This window comes from Poromitra crassiceps (assembly GCF_964638095.1).
Source record: "Poromitra crassiceps genome assembly, chromosome: 10".
Classification (NCBI taxonomy): domain Eukaryota; kingdom Metazoa; phylum Chordata; class Actinopteri; order Beryciformes; family Melamphaidae; genus Poromitra; species Poromitra crassiceps.
In genome coordinates this window covers 27,795,974-27,818,068 of record NC_139631.1, presented here as the reverse complement: position 1 = coordinate 27,818,068, position 22,095 = coordinate 27,795,974, and the positions used below count along the sequence as shown (strand labels likewise).

The following is a 22,095-nucleotide window of genomic DNA, read 5'->3' as shown; positions in this document are numbered from 1 at the left end:
CACAGATCTTCCACTGTAGTCAGACAAGGGTTGCATCTGCAGACAAGCAAACAGCACTACATCACACAGCAGATTGCCCTCCCTCTGTCATTTCTCTCCCCCCCCCCCCCCACCCTCTCTTTTTTACCTCTGCCAAGGAGGTTCTGTTTGCGGTGCCGTTTGTCTGTTTGTCAGCAGGATTACGGAAAAACCACTGGCCCGATTTCCCTGAAACTTTGTGGAAGGGTGTAGCACGGGCCAAGGAAGAACCCATTAGATTTGCAGATCTCGATCCGACTCACGAATAGCAATAATAGCAGAGGTCTGCGCTCTCAGAGTACCTTCTACTGTAGTTCTCTCTGTCCTCTCTGTTTCTTGCCTACCAAACGGAGGGTGTGTGTGGGGAGGGGGGGGGGGGGGGGGGGGCATTTCAAGCTTTACTTATCCTGTGTTATTCTATGATTTAATATCTCTTTTCACACTGTAAGCAGCACAGAGTCATTGCATCTCATGGGAGTTTCAACTCAGAACAGTCCCTGAATATAATTAATCACTTTCCTTTCAATTTTGTCAAGATGTTAAGATTTTAAATTAACACAGCAGGAGTCTCCAATCATCACTTGGTAGGTGACAAAAGAGAAAATCCTGCAATGTGAATTTATTAGACTTTATCTAAGCCATTCTGACCACTTTCATGTTGATGAATTATTTCAACTTTCAGACCGTTTTCTTTGAAATCGGTTGCCTGTGTCAGGATTACTTAGTCGTTGGCTGAAAATGCATCACTTCTTTGAGCTTTCATTTCTCTAATGTCTTAAATGCAGTTTGGGATTAGTTAAAATTGCCTCTAGCATTTGACCATTGCAGTGAGAAATAGAGCTGAATTTTACGATAGGAAATACTTTAAATCAGAAAATGTTTTTTCCAAAATCCTCTATTCCCATCTGGCCATCTTAAGTTTATTTTTTCTGTCAGTTAGGGGAAATAAAAACATAGGAGATTAGACCCAGGTCTGCAAACACACAAAAAGATGTTCTGATGGTTATTGGACCTGTGTGTTATGTGTGCTTGTGTGTATGTACTGTATATAGTATATACAGTACATACATATACTGTACATACTATATAGTATGTACACAGTATATACTATAGTGATTGATGAATTTATTCAGTTTGCCTTGCCTGCTGTGTCAAGCCTCATTTCTCAACTAGAATCTAGTGTACCAGTATATTGAAATAATGCTGACTGTTCAGGGCGTTAACAGCATACTTGTTCAGCCTGTTCGAGTGTGACAGAAGTGAGGCTGATATATACTGCATGTTGGCAAGGTAGCCATACATGATGATAGATTTTTACACCACATTTCATAATATATCAAATGTAACAATCTTATGATCACTTAAATGATGGACTCATCTATTAAAGTATTTTTTTCACGAGAGCTGTGGTTCATCTCTTGAGGCATTAATTACTTTGAGGCAATTCACAGCTTTGACTTCATAGCTGTACCAAATATATTACATTTCAATGTATACTGTGTGTGAATAAAGCTAGTGTGTAAGATAAAGCTATTTTTGGGGAGACCCCGCGTAAAACTTGACACCGTTCTAAACCATTTTATATTGACCTCTTTTCCCCAATCTTATTTGATATTGTATTGTTGAATTGAAGCATCTGACATTGGGGAAAGGGGAAATGGTGTATTACATCCAGGAGTGTTGCCACGACTGTAATGTGACAAGCAAGGCACACAATAGAGCAATATAAAAGGCAGGACAGGAAGGCCATAAAAGCAGAACCTGATTGAAATATGACAAGGATCTCTCCTAGACTGTCTGGGGACCTGCACACTGTCAGAATGTCTCTAAAATAAACTATCTGGAACAGGATATGTGAAGAATCACAATAAAAGGACAAATAATATTACAGAGAAAGAAAAAAGAGAAAAGGGATGGGCTATGTGATGAAAGGAGACAGTATCCTCATGACTTGTCGCTGCCATGTGGACTGAAACTGACAAAGCCATATTGGTGCAGAATTTTACGTCTGTGAAAAATTCAGACAGTAACAGAGGACCAGGTGTGTCTTTAGCAAAAGGAGAATAGTTAAAGCAGCAGCCATTAAGGTTGCCAATACCATTATTGATACTGATACTTATCAGTACTCTATGCTCTATTCCTCTGATGTAATGGAGTGTCACTGTAAGGTAGTGATCCTGTGTCATGCTTGGTATGTACATGTATGTATTCTTTTTAACCACAAACCAAGCAGGTGTAAGGGCGTCTGCTATATCCCAGGAAGAGGGTTGGTAATTGAACTCACTATGGACTATTATTGCTATTAGCTAACTAAATATATAATTTGCTTACAAAAAAGTCAGATATTTGATGCTATCATAACAGTGAAAATCAAGTAACATTTTTGTGTTTAAAATGTTGACCTTTAGTTATTGAAGCCTATATGCCAGTCAGTGTCATTTGTAATGAGGAGGATGTGTGTACTGTAGCTACTAGGAACACACTTATGGTGGAGGAGTCCGGTTATAAATGTTGACCTTTAATTATAGGACTCCCATCAGGCCACTTAAACGTCAGAACACAGCACCACGATACATGGTCCCCTCAAAATCTGGTCCAAATTGGACCAGTGGTATAGCAGTTATGGCCTTTCAAAGTTATAAATGTTGCCCTTTTATTATAGTGCCCCCATTAGGCAAATCTATGTACTGTATGTCCTTACACACTAGAAAAATCTATAATTCCTCCTTTGTCAAGACAACAATCATGTTTTCATACATGTATGTCTTTCCTTACTGTATCCCTTGGACAGTTGCAATGCCATGTGTAGTGCATGACACAATACTGTACTTCTCCTCTCAGTGACTGCTGCTGTCCTTGACTGCGTGACAAACCCTGCTTCCTATTACTAGTATCCAACAGCCGAGACACACGCCTGGACTGTGGACTGGCCACATGTCTCTGTGTGCCTTCAGTCTGACCCACGAGCCACAGCTCTGTTCCTAGGCATTGATTTTCTTGGCTGGAAGAGTCAAGGGCATGCGTTACTGGGGGAGCCCTTGCAGGCCTCTGGGGATTGGCTACTACTAGCCATGCTCCATTATTGAAAGCCGCTGCAGAGGTCTCCCAGTTCTCTCTGCTCTCTGGCCTCATGTTGGCCGAGCCGGCCCGGGTGACACCAGGCAATCTCAGCCCCCGTCTTCACTGAGGAGTCAAGAGTGGCCTGCCGGCAGAGGGGAAGCAGCTGCACTCAATCAAACTCAAATCCACAAATGAACCACTTCTTCCAAGAGACAGGCAATATGGAAGCCAATCAAAGTTAATCTTGACCCTTATGGGAGTCCGTTTTAGAGTCTGTGGTGGTGCAGAGAGCCAATAACGTATCAAACTGGAGGGGAGGAAACTATGGCTATTAGTGGCTAATCTTAAGCTATGATTGTATTCGCCGCCATCTAACATTCTGTTAACCTCTGACCTGGAGGGAATTGCAGGTTCCAGTGGCTAATTAACCCTGTGGCACCTAAGTGGAACACCATTAAACATGAATCAATTACTTTTGTGCTTGATTGCCCCCATCAACTGACTGTGTAAATATTGACACTCAGGAAACTGCCCTGGCAGCTAGTGACCAAGGTGAAGAAAGAGTTTGCATGTGGGAGCTCAGTCTATACGCTGTAATTATGGAGTGTTATCCTTTTTTTTTAATTATTCTAAAACAATGAAGTATATAATTACATGTCTTGGTGCACAGCAGGTGTTTGGGGCTTGTGTGTAAAGAGAAGGCGAACACGGCGTGAGACTATATGGATTTTGCTGAGGGCTACTGTTTGTGCGTGCCACAGTTTGTGCCGAGGTGTCTCTGAAGACATCGGTATTCTGACAGAGCCTCCTCTCTCAATCTAGATGTAACTGCCTGCAGCCTCTCTGCCACACAGGAGCTAGAGGAGGGAGCTGAGGAGAATACTTAAGCCTCCACCGCTGTGCCTTGATCCAGACACCCAGACGCACGCACTCCACATCCCAGCCAAGCTTGAGCCTCGCGGTGTGGCAGGAGGAGCCTCAGGAGTCCAACAGCCACATGTGTCCTCTAGCATTAATGGCTGCCTCAGTTGACTGAAGGGGGGCAATACGTTGAAGAGTCATACGTCTGAGCAGGCCCCCCGGCTCTGTCTGGGGACAAACTGATTGACATTCTCTGAAGCCTTTGCTAAACACGCCTGCCCTCTCATACAGAGCACATACACTCCCATTGACTGCCTCTGCTCTGAAATATACATCAATACTGGGAACCAGAGGCAAGGCTATGAATGGTTGTAGACATTACTTGTATGTAGGGGTTGTCAAATCCAGCATTGTAGTTGGAGGAAAGGGCTGCCCTAAATGATTTAATCCTGAATGATTTGAAACACTAATGGTTCTCTCAGATGTCACCCGTGCTTTTCTCTCTTCCCTCTCTCTGTCAGATGCTGCTTGCCAGAGCTTTGGAAATCATCCAAGAGCCAGAATGGAGTTTGTGTTAGTGAAAATAACGCTCTGTATGCAGCAGCCTGTGTGTTGATGGCCCGGTGTTGAAATGATGAGGAGATGAAAATGTTTCCAGGCGTGGGCGGTTAAACTGAGGGCATGGGGGCATACATTGATATGTGGGGCTAGTGCAGGGTGTTATGTGCCATGACAAGGCGCTGTCGTATATCAGTTTTAGGACGTCATAGTGAGGTCTCTTTCAAGAAAACATTTTGAAAGAGCCAATTTGGAGTGACCGTGATCTGTGCAAACTCTGAATGTACTGTATGTTTTGACGAGGAAGCTGCCAGACAGTAGCTCATGCTTTTGTGTGCGTAGATAGACTGCAGGGAAGGTTGTCAAGCCATAGATCGGGCATAGACGATCTAGAAAATATGGACAAAGTCAACGTTGGTTTTTGGACGTTTTGAAACCTAGAGTATGGGAGATTGGCCGTCACCATCTTGGGGTTCTTGCACTGCTCGCGCGAGTCATGCACGCCACCAGGGGTTTCCCAGAGCCACAGCTCCGCCTGCTATTGGTCTGTGATCGGCAGGCTGCACGATCACTGGACAGGCGACCTGTCAATCACGACCAATTCATAGTCTTTTCTATCATCTATTTTACTCTAAACAGGTGAGCTATAATTTATAAAAATTCACCCCCCGTTGTTATGAAAGGTGAAATTAGCTAACGGGGTTTTGAACCAGGCTGTAAACACAGGCATTTTAGCATGGGGGTGAACGGGGAACGACTCCCTTTTGGAGCCAGCCTCAAGTGGCCATTCCAGGAACTACAGATTTCAGTATGACTTCCGCGGTGTCCTCTGTCAAAGCCCGAGCTATCCCACTGATTACAATGCATTACATTATTCAACGTTCTCATAATATGATAACTGACTTCAAACACTGCTTCTTGCTTATTGCACAATAGTCACTCATGCATGTATGAATTCAACTGCATCCTGACATCTTAGCTGTCCAAATTCAAAGCATCAGAAGAGGACATAGTGCTTATCTTTCAGGAACACAGCAAGGGGGGAAGTAAACACAGCTCTCTTGCCACCAGTAAGTAAAAAAGAAGACAAAGAAGAAAGGAGAAAAGGAAACCCAGGCGGCTCCAGCAGCAGCTCCAGCCCTGTGCCTGCTGCCTTCCTGATATCAGCAGAGAGCCGTCCACTGTCTCATTGTGGTGGGCGTTGGAATGGGCATTTGCACTCTGTTGAAGGGCCATAAACAAGATTTTCACCACAGTTCTGGCCAGGCCCGGTTGACAACATGGTCTTATCTGATCCAGAGAGAGGCAAAGAGAGAGACCTGGCAGGCCCTGCTGGAGCCATAGATAAGGAGATGCTAACGGACATGGAGGGGAGAAACAGACAAGGCCCAAGATGGACACTTTCACACTTAGCAATACCTGTGTCAATTGCTGTTTTGTGTTGGTTTGTCTGCCTCACGATTCTGTCCTTCCTGTCATGCTGTTTCTCTCCGTACCTACAGTAACGGCCCTCTCCTTTTTAGTGTGGTAGATCATTAACAAGCACAAATTAGCAAAAACTGTGACCAGATATGCAAATTTCTGAAATGCATGATGGTAGGGGCGCCTGGGGCGGCCCACCCTACTCTGCCTCTGCCACCCTGCATTTCAAAATTTCACACACATGACGTCCATGCCAAATTTCAGCCTTCTGCCATCCTGCATTTTGGAATTCTGAACCCCTCTCTTCCTCATCATAGTAGTGAGAAATTCAACCTTGTCAGTTGATCTGCTGTATAGTCACGGCTTTAACTTGTGAAGCTTGTGATATGAAAATGGCCTCTTTGATCGAAGTCATGATGATGTGAGAGATGCTTACCTTGTCCTTGCCCTGTTTCTCATCTTGATATACAATCCACCGCTCGCCATCGTTGCTGTAGGCCACTTTGTACGAGCCCACAAACTGCACGTGGCCAAAGTCTTTAGCGCCCTGCGTGATGATACCTGTGATCTTGGTAGGCACAAGCATGTCCATCTGAGAGAGAGACAGAGAGAGACAGACAGACAGAGAGAGAGAGAGAGAGCAGAACGATACATTTAATCACCCTATAAACTGTGAAAAAAGTGTAAGAGATGCTAAATTTTCCCAATGTAGTCAGCATCCCCCCCCTTTTTCGATGTCGTCAGAGGATTTATAAAGACACTGTAGATTTCTGCGCAAGAAGTCCGTTTAAATTATTCACAGAATATTGAACAACAAAAATGCCTCGAATACGAAAAACTGTCCTTCAGAAACCTCGTGTAGCTGGTGGAATGGCTTTACCAAACTTTCAGTATTACTATTGGTCCTGCAATGTAAGAGCCATGTCCTTTTGGCAGTCTAAGCCAGTAGGATACGAGACTCCTTGCTGGCTGGCTTTGGAGGCTTCAACTGTATCTCAAGTGTCTTTACATTCCTTGCTCTGCTCACCCTTTTCTGGGGCTTTCCCTATTACAAAAATTACGACCAATCCAGTTGTATGTGACTCTCTCAAGATTTGGAAACAATTTAGACAGGCCTTTAAATTTAAAGATTTTCTTATTAACACACCGATCACAAAGAATTATGCCTTCCCCTCTTCTATTTCTGACAGTACTTTTGAACTTTGGAGACTGAAGGGAATATCTACTCTAGAGGATTTATTTATTGAGGACACCTTTGCATCCTTTGATCAGCTCTCTGATAAGTTTAGCCTACCCCCATCGCACTTTTTTAGATATCTGCAGATTCGTAACTTTTCTCGGTCCAATTTGGGCCAGTTTCCAGGGCGTCCACCCGAAAACCACTTGGACCGTATCCTTAAATTGAATCCGGTTATAAAAGGGTATATTGGTATGCTTTACCTTATAATTAACACTCTTGACCAAGTCGTATTTGAACCCCTCAAAAATAGATGGGAGAAGGATATGGAAATGCCTATCTCTGAGGAAGTATGGGATTTAGCAATTAAGAGAATACATTCTTCTTCAGTATGCTTGCGACATTGTGTTATTCAGTTTAAAGTGGTTCATCGTCTTCATTACTCTAAAGAAAAACTGGCTAAAATGAATCCAGAGCTAGACCCAACTTGTGATAGATGCAAACAAACAACCGCCAGTCTTGGTCATATGTTCTGGTCATGCCCGAAATTAGTTCAGTTCTGGCAGTTTATTTTTGAGGCCCTGGCCACTATTTTGCAGTATCATTTAGAACCCTCCCCTTGGAGTGCCATCTTCGGGGTCGTTCCAGCTGGTGCACAATTAAGTGCTGCTCAGTTAAATCTAGTAGCCTACACTACCTTATTAGCTAGGAGATTGATTTTATCCAAATGGAAAGATGCTTCCCCGCCCACTTTTGCACGTTGGATTAAGGAGGTTATGCAGTCATTAAAATTAGAAAAAGTCAGACATACCATGAGAGGATCAGTTTCCAAATTCTATTCAACATGGAGGCCGTTTCTTGATTTTGTAGAGGCTTTAGATGCCCAGCTATTAGCTGGAATGGACTAGTATTCTGTTTCTTTGTATTTGTTTATTTACTTTTATATTGATTTTTATCCCTCTTTCCCTCCCTCTCTCTCTTCCCATTGTAGTGTGTGTGTGTGTGTGTATGAATGAGTATGTATGTGGGAAAGTAATTCAACACAAATGCTCTCGAGATGCCTCTTGCCAAGTTGGGAATATGCTGTGTGTATTTTCTTTTCCTGTTTTTTGTTTCTGTTTTGTTTTTTTTAATGGGCTTGTGGGGTGGGGGGGAGATGAAGGGGAGGGATATTGGAGCTATGAGCCCAATCTTCAGTTCATTCTTTCTTGAAATACCATGTTTTTATGTTGAAAAATTGAAAATAAACTTTGATTAAAAAAAAAGAATATTGAACAACAAGGCTAAGTCCACAACCTCGCCTCAGCAGAACAGAAATCGCAGGCCACAGCAGCTTCTGAGACCCATGGCTGCTCCATTTGGGTTAATTTTTAATAGGTTCTCATTTGTTGCAAACAATTTACAGCACACGGGGGCTCGGCAGTAAACACATAGACTGTTACTTTTATTGACATCTTCGAGTTCAATTATGCTTCATTATTTAGAAGTGTACACACAACACTGCTGGATTGAGACCGAAGGCGTAGGCAAGCATGCACAATAACAATGTGACTCATTCTACACCAAGGAGGAAATATACTGCAATTACATCCAATAAACTCCATGGTTTGTCTTGGCTAGCTTGTACTTTTTCCACCATGTTAAACTATGTCAAATGAATAATGTATGCGAATCAACAATGCTGAACAGCAACAAACAATTTAAAGTAGAAGTTAAGAGGAAGGCGCTGCCTACTATGGGCGATCCAGGGTCGAGAATGATAGAAGAAGTCGTTGCCATTGATCTCTCATAATTGAGCATGAATCAGCAGCTTTGCATTAGAGGATGTGGAATTAGTCATAATAACAGGCTTCCTCCCAGTGAACAGGAAGTCCAAGCAATGGGAAAGTGTGTAGGAATCCCTAAACAGCTCTGTAGCATATTAAAACAAATGTGTTTTTTTGATGATAGTAAATAGGCCTGATCATCAAAGAATATGCAGTCTAACAAAGTTATTTATTTCAAAGGCAACATCATATTCAATTCAATGATGTGATTCATGCTCGTAATAAAATACAAACATAACAAATATGTATCCTGTGTGATTCACGTTAACTGTTAAAAGAGCAGGCTATTTTTTGTATGAAAATGTTATTGCTTTGTCTCTCATGGTATGGTATATAATATTCAACTCTCAAATTCTAATGGATAGATATATTGTATCACTGTAAATCTGTCACAATTATTATATACCCAACACAGTCAGTACAGGGTGAAGGAAAGGGTGCAACTTGACATTTTCTATCGGGGAAGATACTGTTAAAACTTAGGAGCACAGAGGCAAGGAGAGGGTGGGTGTGTGTGTGTGTGTGGGAGAGAGAAGCAAGTATGCAAATTTCTTCTGCTGAATTCACAACTTTGAGGCTACCATACATCACACTAATTGGCCTGGTCATAGGCTAGTATATACTGTGTCACACTAGTATATACTGTGTCACACTAGTATATACTGTGTGACACTAGTATATACTGTGTGACACTAGTATATACTGTGTCACACTAGTATATACTGTGTCACACTAGTATATACTGTGTTACACTAGTATATACTGTGTGACACTAGTATATACTGTGTCACACTAGTATATACTGTGTTACACTAGTATATACTGTGTCACACTAGTATATACTGTGTCACACTAGTATATACTGTGTTACAGTAGTATATACTGTGTCACACTAGTATATACTGTGTCACACTAGTATATACTGTGTCACACTAGTATATACTGTGTTACAGTAGTATATACTGTGTCACACTAGTATATACTGTGTCACACTAGTATATACTGTGTCACACTAGTATATACTGTGTCACACTAGTATATACTGTGTTACACTAGTATATACTGTGTCACACTAGTATATACTGTGTCACACTAGTATATACTGTGTTACACTAGTATATAGACGGTTTTAACTTGACAACAAAAACATTCTAAATTGAACCCCCGCTCACTTCCTGTTGCAGTGTTTGCTATGGACATAAAAGAAAAAAAAAACATTCAAGTGCAGGACTGACCATTCCGTGAAAACCGTCTATACAGCTGAGCGGCGAAAACAAAAGTAATGATGTCGAGTGAATATTTCTGCAGTTTGCCGAATGCTGAGAAAAAGGAAGTGCTGTGGGGTTGTGCTCTGGTGAAAACGTCTACACTGTGTCACACTGTTCTGACAAAACAACAAAAAAAGGCCCCGTGTAGATTAAACAAACAAGCAAACAAATTGAAGTAATGCATGGCGTAAGTAACTGGCTTTCACTCTGCCACATTGCTAAACGCCACAGCGCAACACACCCTTATTTCCTGCAAGATGTTCCATCCATTACACACACACACCCTGAAACAATATCCTCTGTCTGGGTGGTGATGTTATTGAAGGAGCTCACTCATGTTGCTTTTATCTCTCTGAAGGTTTCAACACTGCTGGAGAGCTAGCGCTACTTCCCCCTCACACAGCTACTCACAGATTGAGAAATATTCCCTGGGAATTACAGCGGCCTTCTTAAAAGGCAGAAACCCTGCTGTTAGCATGAGCAGACATAGACCTGACACCCCGTCTCGCATGCAAAGCTCTGCTTTTATAATGCTGAGCCCGGACACACAAGACGCCTATCCTACGCTGAAGCAACGCAGCGCGGAGGCAGCTCCATGTCGGCTTCCTTGTTAACAGGGGAGACCGATCACACCAGCCGCAGTGTGTTGCCTCGCCACGCCACGCTGAAGCCACACTGCACGTGTGCTGCAGCAGTAGTTTCCGCGTCTGGTTTTTCGTTAAAAAACGTGTGAAAAACGTCACGTTTTTCACGCGTGCAGCGCGCAGTACGCGAGCAGCCAGGCATGAAGTCAATGCAAGTTGCGGCGCGGGGCAAAACAGAGCGAGGCGTGGAGCAAAAACAGAGTGCTTGTGGTGTGAATGCGTCCGTGAAGCGCTGCTTCAGAGATGCTTTGTGCGTGAACCAAGCGTTACACTAAGTACAAAGCAAGCTCTAGGCTTTCTAAAAGGCATGCGAGTGGATGAACTTCCACTTCCCCCGTTCGTGATATGTTACAACATAAACTAATGCAAGTAGGAGCAAGGCATTGAAGTATGTGCTGCGCAGCCGCTGACATAATTTAGCTCTTGATGATAAGGGCTGCTTTCATGTCAGGTGTGAAATTATGCATATACAGCACAGTATGGAGGCATGCTTCATTTGTCTTGAATATACTATTCATGAAGTTACTCCTTCAAGTGGGACCAGCGCGCGTGGCTCCTTATGTAATGTAGTGTTCACGTCTATTTGTGAGGGGGGCTGGGGGGCAGGCGTGGGCTATATTTTCTTATGATGCATATGACTGGCTTTAAACAACAGCTCTTTTATAATGACAATAATGGCACAACAGCCCCCTGAGTAAAGGGGCCATAAGACACAGTGGCGGGGGCTGCAGTGGAAGAAGGCGCTGGTTGAGAGAGCACGACATCTCGCATTGTGAGGCTTTGATTACGCTCCAAATGCAGCGCGCGGAGGTAATCTCATTCTAGCCAAGCAGTCGAGTCTGCCACCAAAACAAAGGCACGCTGAAGGGGAGCCTGTAATTGCTGTCACAGGTAGCGGTCAAAAAATACGAGCGCCCCCAGCGACGCCCGCTCTCAACACTTTGATGGCCCAAACCGAATTAGGGGCCGAGATAAGCTTGTTAAAGCGAGGCCTCTCCTCCGACCCCCACCCTTTCTTCTCCATTCCATCACACAGCACCCGGCCCTATTCCCTCCTCCAGCGGTAGTTAACCCAGGCAGGCTGGGGGGCTGCAGTGTTTGTAGCAATCTCTGGATGATTGTGGCGGAGACCTTCCCGACGAAATAAAACATGAGAATCAATTTCAGGTTGTGCTCGCTGTTTCTCAGGGGGTTAGAAATAAGATGCATGTTGCTCTAATCGAAGCTGTCGGTTTTCCCAACAGTACAGCCGTACTGTACATCCACAGGGAGAAATGGCTTGATTAAGTATCCATTAGGCTGCAACTATTTTCATTATCAATTAATCAAACGATTATTGTGAAGTCTTAAAATTGCTTACTTAGTCTGACCAGCAGCCAAAGCCCCCGACAATTATCCATTTTATAATGGTGAATTCGCTAATGAAACAGAGAAAAGCAACTAACACATTGCATTTGTGAGCTGTAACCAGTTGTATTTGATAAAAACAAACTAAAACGATACATCAATTTTCTGTTGATCGACTTGGATTAAATAAACTAATTGTGTCAATACTAATTACCGGTATCTATACTGATGGCATCATGCGAATGGGCTACATGTGTAACATACACTTCTAGACAAAGAAAGGAAAAAGTCCTTTCCCCTGCTCATTAAGTTGAGAGTTGGTTGGTGTTTGAAGTGGCGTTGCCATTGGAGGATAAAGAGATAAACACACTGAGTGGCAGCTTCATAAGGGGCAGTTTCAGGATAAAGAGATAAACACAATGAGTGGCAGCTTCATGAGGGACAGTTTCAGGATAAAGAGATAAACACAATGAGTGGCAGCTTCATGAGGGACAGTTTCAGGATAAAGAGATAAACACAATGAGAAGCAGCTTCATAAGGGGCAGTTTCAGGATAAAGAGATCAACACAATGAGAGGCAGCTTCATGAGGGACAGTTTCAGGATAAAGAGATAAACACAATGAGAGGCAGCTTCATGAGGGACAGTTTCAGGATAAAGAGATCAACACAATGAGAGGCAGCTTCATGAGGGACAGTTTCAGGATAAAGAGATCAACACAATGAGAGGCAGCTTCATGAGGGACAGTTTCAGGATAAAGAGATAAAGACAATGAGAGGCAGCTTCATGAGGGACAGTTTCAGGATAAAGAGATCAACACAATGAGAGGCAGCTTCATGAGGGGCAGTTTCAGGATAAAGAGATCAACACAATGAGAGGCAGCTTCATGAGGGATAGTTTCAGGATAAAGAGATAAAGACAATGAGATGCAGCTTCATGAGGGGCAGTTTCAGGATAAAGAGATAAAGACAATGAGAGGCAGCTTCATGAGGGACAGTTTCAGGATAAAGAGATCAACACAATGAGAGGCAGCTTCATGAGGGACAGTTTCAGGATAAAGAGATAAAGACAATGAGAGGCAGCTTCATAAGGGGCAGTTTCAGGATAAAGAGATAAAGACAATGAGAGGCAGCTTCATAAGGGGCAGTTTCAGGATAAATAGATAAACACAATGAGAGGCAGCTTCATGAGTGGCAGTTTCAGGATAAAGAGATAAAGACAATGAGAGGCAGCTTCATGAGGGGCAGTTTCAGGATAAAGAGATAAAGACAATGAGAGGCAGCTTCATGAGGGACAGTTTCAGGATAAAGAGATCAACACAATGAGAGGCAGCTTCATGAGGGGCAGTTTCAGGATAAAGAGATAAAGACAATGAGAGGCAGCTTCATGAGGGACAGTTTCAGAATAAAGAGATAAAGACAATGAGAGGCAGCTTCATGAGGGGCAGTTTCAGAATAAAGAGATAAAGACAATGAGAGGCAGCTTCATGAGGGACAGTTTCAGGATAAAGAGATAAAGACAATGAGAGGCAGCTTCATGAGGGACAGTTTCAGGATAAAGAGATAAAGACAATGAGAGGCAGCTTCATGAGGGGCAGTTTCAGGATAAAGAGATCAACACAATGAGAGGCAGCTTCATGAGGGACAGTTTCAGGATAAAGAGATAAACACAATGAGTGGCAGCTTCATGAGGGGCAGCTTCAGGATAAAGAGATAAACAATGAGAGAGGCAGCTTCATAAGGAATACAGCACACACAGCACCCTGCTGACATGCTGCCTCCAGCTGTGCTCATTTAATTGTATGTGTTGAAGACTCATTTAATCTACACTGCTCGTATTCTCTGACCCAGTTCATAGCCTGCGGGAGACGTGTGTGTGTGTGTGTGTGTGTGCGTGCGTGCGCCCTCTCTGTGTATTCTCTTAGGACAGGGCAGGATCCAGGAATGTGTGCGCACAGCTCACAAAGCCATGAGGGCAGTGCCATGGCCCATCAACTCCACAACAGGGCAACCATCATTAAAGCTTAAAGCTGAGGTGAGAGCTTCACTGCCCTTTTCTCTACAGTCTGCATAAAACATCTGCACCAAGTGGCTATATCACTGTGTTGTCCTCCACAGAATGCCACCATGAGCACAACACTAAACGCAGTGTGACAAGTAACTCAGCTAATGATGACCACAAATCACCACCCCCTATATCATAACAAAGACTTCGAGCATGCTGTACTTTTGAACAGATCAAGCATGGCCGCCAGGCCTGCTGAAGGCTTCTGAAGAGGTGACCATGTTGTGAATAAACCCTGCTGACTGCACGTCCATCAAGCTTCAGGCTGCAGGGAACAAACAGTTCTAATGAAGAATTCAAGACCTGCATGGGTCAAAGACATCCACACAAGCTGCAGCTCTCTCTCTCTCTCTCTCTCACACACACACACACACACACACACACACACACACACACACACACACACACACACACACACACACACACACACACACACACACACACACACACACACACACACACACACACACACACACACACACATCAAGCTCAAGGTCTACAGGCTGTCATAACAATCCAGCCACTATGCATCTGGCTCGTCAGTTAAAAAGATGGCATGTCCTCAGGGTCCAGACTACTGCTGTTGTTCTGTTCGACCAGCTAGTTCAACCGGAACCACTTGCTTTGACTAAAGGTGGCCGGGCTTTTACCATTCAGGCCTCTAGGCTTTGGAATGGCTTGTCTGTGAAGCTCAGGCAACAAGCAGCATATTTTAAATCACTTCTTAAAACCTTTTTTTATAGACTTGCTTTTCTGTGATGTCTTTTGCCTGCTGTCTGAACTCGGTGTTAGATGCCACACACAGCGCACTACTGTGTGCTGCTAAATATAGTGTAGCCCCCACAGGCTCCAACATAGCCTGCTAACCCAGTGCTCTCTAGCAAGCCAAATGCTGAGGAAAAGGAGGGAGCTGAAGGAAGGCGCCAGGCGGCTACTCCTCTACTGAGTGCAAAGAAAAGCCCGTTTGTATCACGAGACCTTTGTGAATGTGATAATCTGTGAGATGTATCAGGGTGAAAGTCACTTTGAGCTTTAAAGGTGTTTGTGTGACATTTCTGCCTTCTCTGTGCGATAGCGTCTCAGTGCCATAAAGGGGACAATGGAGAGATGCAAACTGGGGCTCAACAAAAAGGATGGCACAGTAAAAGCCGTAGGAAACTGCATTTGTCAGAGACCCACACACACACACACACACACACACACACACACACACACACACACACACACACACACACACACACACACACACACACACACACACACACACACACACACACACACACACACACACACACACACACACACTACCCTGCAAACACAGCCAATAGTCATGGAGAAAGGTACAGTAGCCTACTAGCCTGGAAGGACAATGAAGGTCTTATGACTTATTCAAATGTGAAAATTAGGGTGCTGAGCCTGTCCTGAAATAGCTGCAAGTCAAGGTGGGAAAAAAATCATGTTTGGAAGCAGCAATATGCATGAACCTGGTGACACATGGTAGCACTGTCGCCTTACAGCAAGAAGGTCCTGGGTTCAATTCCCGCCTGGAACGCTGTTGGCACTGGGGGTATGTCTCCCCATGCCTTCGGTGTCTGGTGCCCAGGTGGGCTATCTCGTGAGAAAGAGCCTTTCTGTGTGGAGTTTGCGTGTTCTCTCCGTGCTCACCTGGGGTTTCCTCCATATATAACCCCCAACTAAAAACATGCAAGAATATCGTCGTCTGACCAGGGACGGTTGGAAGAAGTTGGTCCCTGGGTGCCTCACTGCAGCTGCCCAGTGCTCCTGGCCTGAACATGGAGGACGAGCCAGGATGGGAAAATGCAGATGCAGAGGACAAAGCATGTGTGTTTGTGTACTGGCTGCCATGCACGTGTGTGCATGCATGGTGTGTCTGTGACAAAATAAAGACAGGGTTTGTCCTTACGGTTTAATGCTTAATACTAATAAATGTTCTGTATGATGAAGATCAACAAATTACAAATCCACCTGGCAGATAAAGACCTTCTCTTGACTTTGTTATGAAAATGGACACTGCTCAGGATTTTACTCAAATTATGACGTTAATTCAAAGAGCAGGTGCCGGTCTATATTGGACTAAATACCACACAGTCACAGTTGTGTGATATTTATGCGTGTGGGGCAGACACATCTTAATTATATGGGACCTGAGAAAGCATGGTCAACAGATGCATAATTTTTCTTTGAGATGTATAGATTTCTTTGTTTGATTAAATGCCAAACCAATTCAGGTGTCATATTTAGGCCTGTGAAGCAGACTGCATCTGTTACTTATGAACGAACGCCTAATCAAAATGCCAAGGAGATGACAACACAACACTCTGCTTATACCTGACTCAACTGGGTGCATTTTAGTCTCCTTCCCACCACATCCTTAAATGCACAGGTGTGTTTCACTATGTGAGACAGCTGTCTGATCCTCCAGCACCATGTCCTGATCCTCATCACTCTCTGTCTCTGTCTTCAGACAAACATGCACACACACGCAAGCAAACACATGCTCATTAAGGCTACTTCATTTTTATAGCATTTTATTGGTCCTTTGTATTGTTTTTGTATTGTTGCATTGAGTGATTTCTTGCACACCTCCCTTTCACCACCTCCAAACTGCTGCACACCTCCCCTTCACCATGGGAGCCGCCAGCAGGCATTTTATACCTTCTGACATTTAGCCGCCCCATGTGGACACACTGGCCATTGAGTCAGAGTGGAGTTTGTGTGTGTGTGTGTGTGTGTGTGTGTGTGTGTGTGTGTGTGTGTGTGTGTGTGTGCGCGTGCGCGTGCGCGTGTGTGTGTGTGTGTGTCATACCTGCCAACATTAGGCTGTAAAAAAGAGTGATATTTTCTCGAAGCTCCATCAGGGATGTGATCCACTGTTCTGTCGATTTATGCTATTTTATGCTACAGGTGATTTTTTTAAATCAGAATCAGAATTATTTTATTCGGCCTTAGTATGTTTGCACATACACAGAAAGTGTCTTGGTGTAGAAGGTGCATACAGTATGTTACTTGTTTTGAAGTTGGTGAAAGGGAGGTGTGCAGCAGTTTGGAGGTGGTGAAAGGGAGGTGTGCAGCAGTTAGAAGTTGGTGAGAGGGAGGTGTGCATCAGTTAGAAGTTGGTGAAAGGGAGGTGTGCAGCAGTTAGAAGTTGGTGAGAGGGAGGTGTGCAGCAGTTAGAAGTTGGTGAGAGGGAGGTGTGCATCAGTTTGAAGTTGGTGAAAGGGAGGTGTGCAGCAGTTTGAAGTTGGTGAAAGGGAGGTGTGCAGCAGTTTGAATTTGGTGAAAGGGAGGTGTGCATCAGTTTGAAGTTGGTGAAAGGGAGGTGTGCAGCAGTTTGAATTTGGTGAAAGGGAGGTGTGCATCAGTTTGGAGGTGGTGAAAGGGAGGTGTGCAGCAGTTTGAATTTGGTGAAAGGGAGGTGTGCATCAGTTTGAATTTGGTGAAAGGGAGGTGTGCATCAGTTTGGAGGTGGTGAAAGGGAGGTGTGCAGCAGTTTGAATTTGGTGAAAGGGAGGTGTGCAGCAGTTTGAATTTGGTGAAAGGGAGGTGTGCAGCAGTTTGAATTTGGTGAAAGGGAGGTGTGCATCAGTTTGAAGTTGGTGAAAGGGAGGTGTGCAGCAGTTTGAAGTTGGTGAAAGGGAGGTGTGCAGCAGTTTGAATTTGGTGAAAGGGAGGTGTGCAGCAGTTTGAATTTGGTGAAAGGGAGGTGTGCATCAGTTTGGAGGTGGTGAAAGGGAGGTGTGCAGCAGTTTGAATTTGGTGAAAGGGAGGTGTGCAGCAGTTTGAATTTGGTGAAAGGGAGGTGTGCAGCAGTTTGAATTTGGTGAAAGGGAGGTGTGCATCAGTTTGAAGTTGGTGAAAGGGAGGTGTGCAGCAGTTTGAAGGTGATGAAAGGGAGGTGTGCATCAGTTTGGAGTTGGTGAAAGGGAGGTGTGCAGCAGTTTGAAGTTGGTGAAAGGGAGGTGTGCAGCAGTTTGAAGTTGGTGAAAGGGAGGTGTGCATCAGTTTGGAGGTGGTGAAAGGGAGGTGTGCATCAGTTTGGAGGTGGTGAAAGGGAGGTGTGCAGCAGTTTGAATTTGGTGAAAGGGAGGTGTGCATCAGTTTGAAGTTGGTGAAAGGGAGGTGTGCATCGGTTTGGAGGTGGTGAAAGGGAGGTGTGCAGCAGTTTGAATTTGGTGAAAGGGAGGTGTGCAGCAGTTTGAATTTGGTGAAAGGGAGGTGTGCAGCAGTTTGAATTTGGTGAAAGGGAGGTGTGCATCAGTTTGGAGGTGGTGAAAGGGAGGTGTGCAGCAGTTTGAATTTGGTGAAAGGGAGGTGTGCAGCAGTTTGGAGGTGGTGAAAGGGAGGTGTGCAGCAGTTTGAATTTGGTGAAAGGGAGGTGTGCATCAGTTTGAAGTTGGTGAAAGGGAGGTGTGCATCGGTTTGGAGGTGGTGAAAGGGAGGTGTGCAGCAGTTTGAATTTGGTGAAAGGGAGGTGTGCAGCAGTTTGAATTTGGTGAAAGGGAGGTGTGCAGCAGTTTGAATTTGGTGAAAGGGAGGTGTGCATCAGTTTGAAGTTGGTGAAAGGGAGGTGTGCATCAGTTTGGAGGTGGTGAAAGGGAGGTGTGCAGCAGTTTGAAGGTGATGAAAGGGAGGTGTGCATCAGTTTGGAGTTGGTGAAAGGGAGGTGTGCAGCAGTTTGAAGTTGGTGAAAGGGAGGTGTGCAGCAGTTTGAAGTTGGTGAAAGGGAGGTGTGCAGCAGTTAGAAGTTGGTGAAAAGGAGGTGTGCAGCAGTTTGAATTTGGTGAAAGGGAGGTGTGCAGCAGTTTTAATTTGGTGAAAGGGAGGTGTGCAGCAGTTTGAAGTTGGTGAAAGGGAGGTGTGCAGCAGTTAGAAGTTGGTGAAAGGGAGGTGTGCAGCAGTTTGAAGTTGGTGAAAGGGAGGTGTGCAGCAGTTTGAATTTGGTGAAAGGGAGGTGTGCAGCCCCACATGGAAAGAATCTATATGAACATATATGCAACTATATGCAACCTATATGCAACCTATATGCAGCATATATGAGCATATAGGCCATATATATGCCGCATATAGGTTGCATATAGGCCAGATTTAGGTGCATATATGCGCATATAGGAGCATATAGGCCATATATATGCCGCATATAGGTTGCATATAGGCCAGATTTAGGTGCATATATGCGCATATAGGAGCATATAGGCCATATATATGCCGCATATAGGTTGCATATAGGCCAGATTTAGGTGCATATATGCGCATATAGGAGCATATAGGCCATATATATGCCGCATATAGGTTGCATATAGGCCAGATTTAGGTGCATATATGCGCATATAGGCCACATTTATGCCGCATATAGGTTGCATATAGGCCAGATTCAGGTGCATATAAGTGCATATACCGGGCATATAGGTCTCCTATAGCTTCTTTATATCCACATATAGGTACTATATGTGCACATACAGGGCATATATGTCTCCTATATAGCTTCTTTATATACACATAAAGGCCCTATATGTTCATAATACAGGTCCTATAGGTCTCACTTCTTTATATCCACATATAGGCCATATATGTACACAATACAAGGTATATGCCTCCTATATAGGTCATTTACAAATCTGTTTGTATACACTGTGTCATAATCCATATATACCCAGCGAGCACAAAACGTTTTTTCAACGTTGATTTTTAGTTTAAATCTGGGTGATATTGGGTTTGAACGTCTAAGACCTAATTTCACCCTCTTTTCAACCGGCTAAAATGCGGTTACAACGTAAACGTGTAAAAAAACACAATTTGGTTCATCATATTGTTAAAACATTTGTTGTAGTTTGGAATAGAGACAATATTGATAGTGTGTGAATTGGCATTTTATTGTCTTTTATTGTGTAACTGAGGGTTGAAATCTGATCTACACGAAAACTACATTTCAACGCATTTTATGTCACATGAAATATCATAAATATGGGACTATAGGCTATGTGGTGCCAGCAAAAAGCTTCCAGGACACAACTATGGTTAATAGTTTAGCGCAATACTATAAAATAATGAATTCAGTTCCTGCAGCAACGAGCATGCGCAAGTACTTACTAGCTGTGACTGACTAGACCAAAGCAAGTCTGCACCTAGGGTTGCCAACATTCCATCCCAGCAATACGGGACGGTCGGACCCCCCCCCCCCCCCCCCGGGGCTATGATATAAAAAAAAATACATTCAACTCTAAAAAATGTGTTATGTTATTCCCTTTACAGTGTTTATTTTCTGTTTTCATTACTAGCTGTTATTGCCATTTCCCTTGATAGAGAAACATTTCACATAATATTGAAAGGTTTGCAAATGTGTGATTTGAATCTGGTCTTTCAAATGTGACTTTGAAAATAATCACACACCAAAGAAGATGGCATAACTGCTGAACTGCTAAATTTTATTTAGCCAGGTACAAAGTAGGCTATAAATGGGGTAATAATGCCCATAAATATCCATAAGTAAACAAACATCTGTAGGCTACGTTTTTTTTTTTTTTTTTCTACAAACGTCTGTAAGTGTCCTTCATGGGGGGAGTCAGTCAGCTTAACCCACGTGTACTTCTCTTCCCAAACTTTACTATATGAACAAAGTCTTTTCTTTTTTGGAGGGCCGGGGCCTGCATCGCCGTCTCCATCGCTTTCATGCCCACGTCGTGCGCTCATTTTTCCACATGAGTGATTGTGGCACACCACACGCTACTCTTGAATAATATAGCCGCGCCCACCTGAGAGTCTCTCTCACACACACACACACACACACACACACACACACACACACACACACACACACACACACACACACACACACACCCGCTCTGTGCAGCTGTGCCTGCCCCCTGTCATCAACTGAGCGGCTGCGGCACGCCGGCACCCCCAGGGTCCTAGCGCCCTTCGCGTTATCTCATACAGCACACAAACACACAGGCAAGCAGACAGACAGGTCGCAATATATATGCCTCTTCCCTTAAAAACGGGACAAGTGGCGTCCCGTACGGGACACGTCTCTTTTGACCCAAATACGGGATGTCCCGGCTAATACGGGACTGTTGGCAACCCTATCTGCACCGGTCTGCACCAAGTGCGGAACGAGGTGCTCTGGGCACACTATGTTATTGTGAGTCTCTGGTGTTAAATGAAGTTAACCTCTGAAGCCGTACAGCCTACAGACTATAGATGCACACACAAAATAACTTCCCGATCGCTGACAATTGTGGTCTACGTTGTGTGCGAGAGAGTATATAATGTGCCCGGCTCTCTGGTTAGTACAAGAAAATGTATAGCTCAGCACTAGAGCGCACGGCTTGAACCTTGGAGAACGGGGTTCGAATCCCGTGTGCGCTGCTATTTTTATTTATTTAAAATCCTACATATAGGTACATATATGTACATATAGGTTTCCCATATATGGTGCATACATAAAATTGGCCGATTTCCTATATTATATGTACATATAGGTACATATATGTACCTATACATATAGGTACATATATGTACATATAATATAGGAAAACGGCCAATTTTATGTATGCACCATATATGGGGAAACTATATGTGGCCCTATATTAAAACATATAGGGTACATATAGATTCTTTCCATGTGGGGCAGTTTGAAGTTGGTGAAAGGGAGGTGTGCAGCAGTTAGAAGTTGGTGAAAGGGAGGTGTGCAGCAGTTTGAATTTGGTGAAAGGGAGGTGTGCAGCAGTTTGAAGTTGGTGAAAGGGAGGTGTGCATCAGTTCGAAGTTGGTGAAAGGGAGGTGTGCATCAGTTTGAAGTTGGTGAAAGGGAGGTGTGCATCAGTTTGAAGTT

The 22,095-nt window shown here is 43.9% G+C and overlaps 1 protein-coding gene across 2 annotated transcripts in view; it reads right to left on the bottom strand.

Moving 5' to 3' along the window:
- The window catches only part of edil3a (EGF-like repeats and discoidin I-like domains 3a), a gene marked incomplete at its 3' end in the record, with an annotated part of 167,521 nt that overhangs the window by 5,465 nt on the left and 139,961 nt on the right, over positions 1-22,095 (bottom strand). For both annotated transcript variants that reach the window (XM_083644447.1, XM_083644448.1), the window contains exon 9: positions 6,356-6,511. In XM_083644447.1, the coding sequence (XP_083500573.1) occupies positions 6,356-6,511 (156 nt within the window). The remainder of the gene's footprint in view (positions 1-6,355; positions 6,512-22,095) is intronic.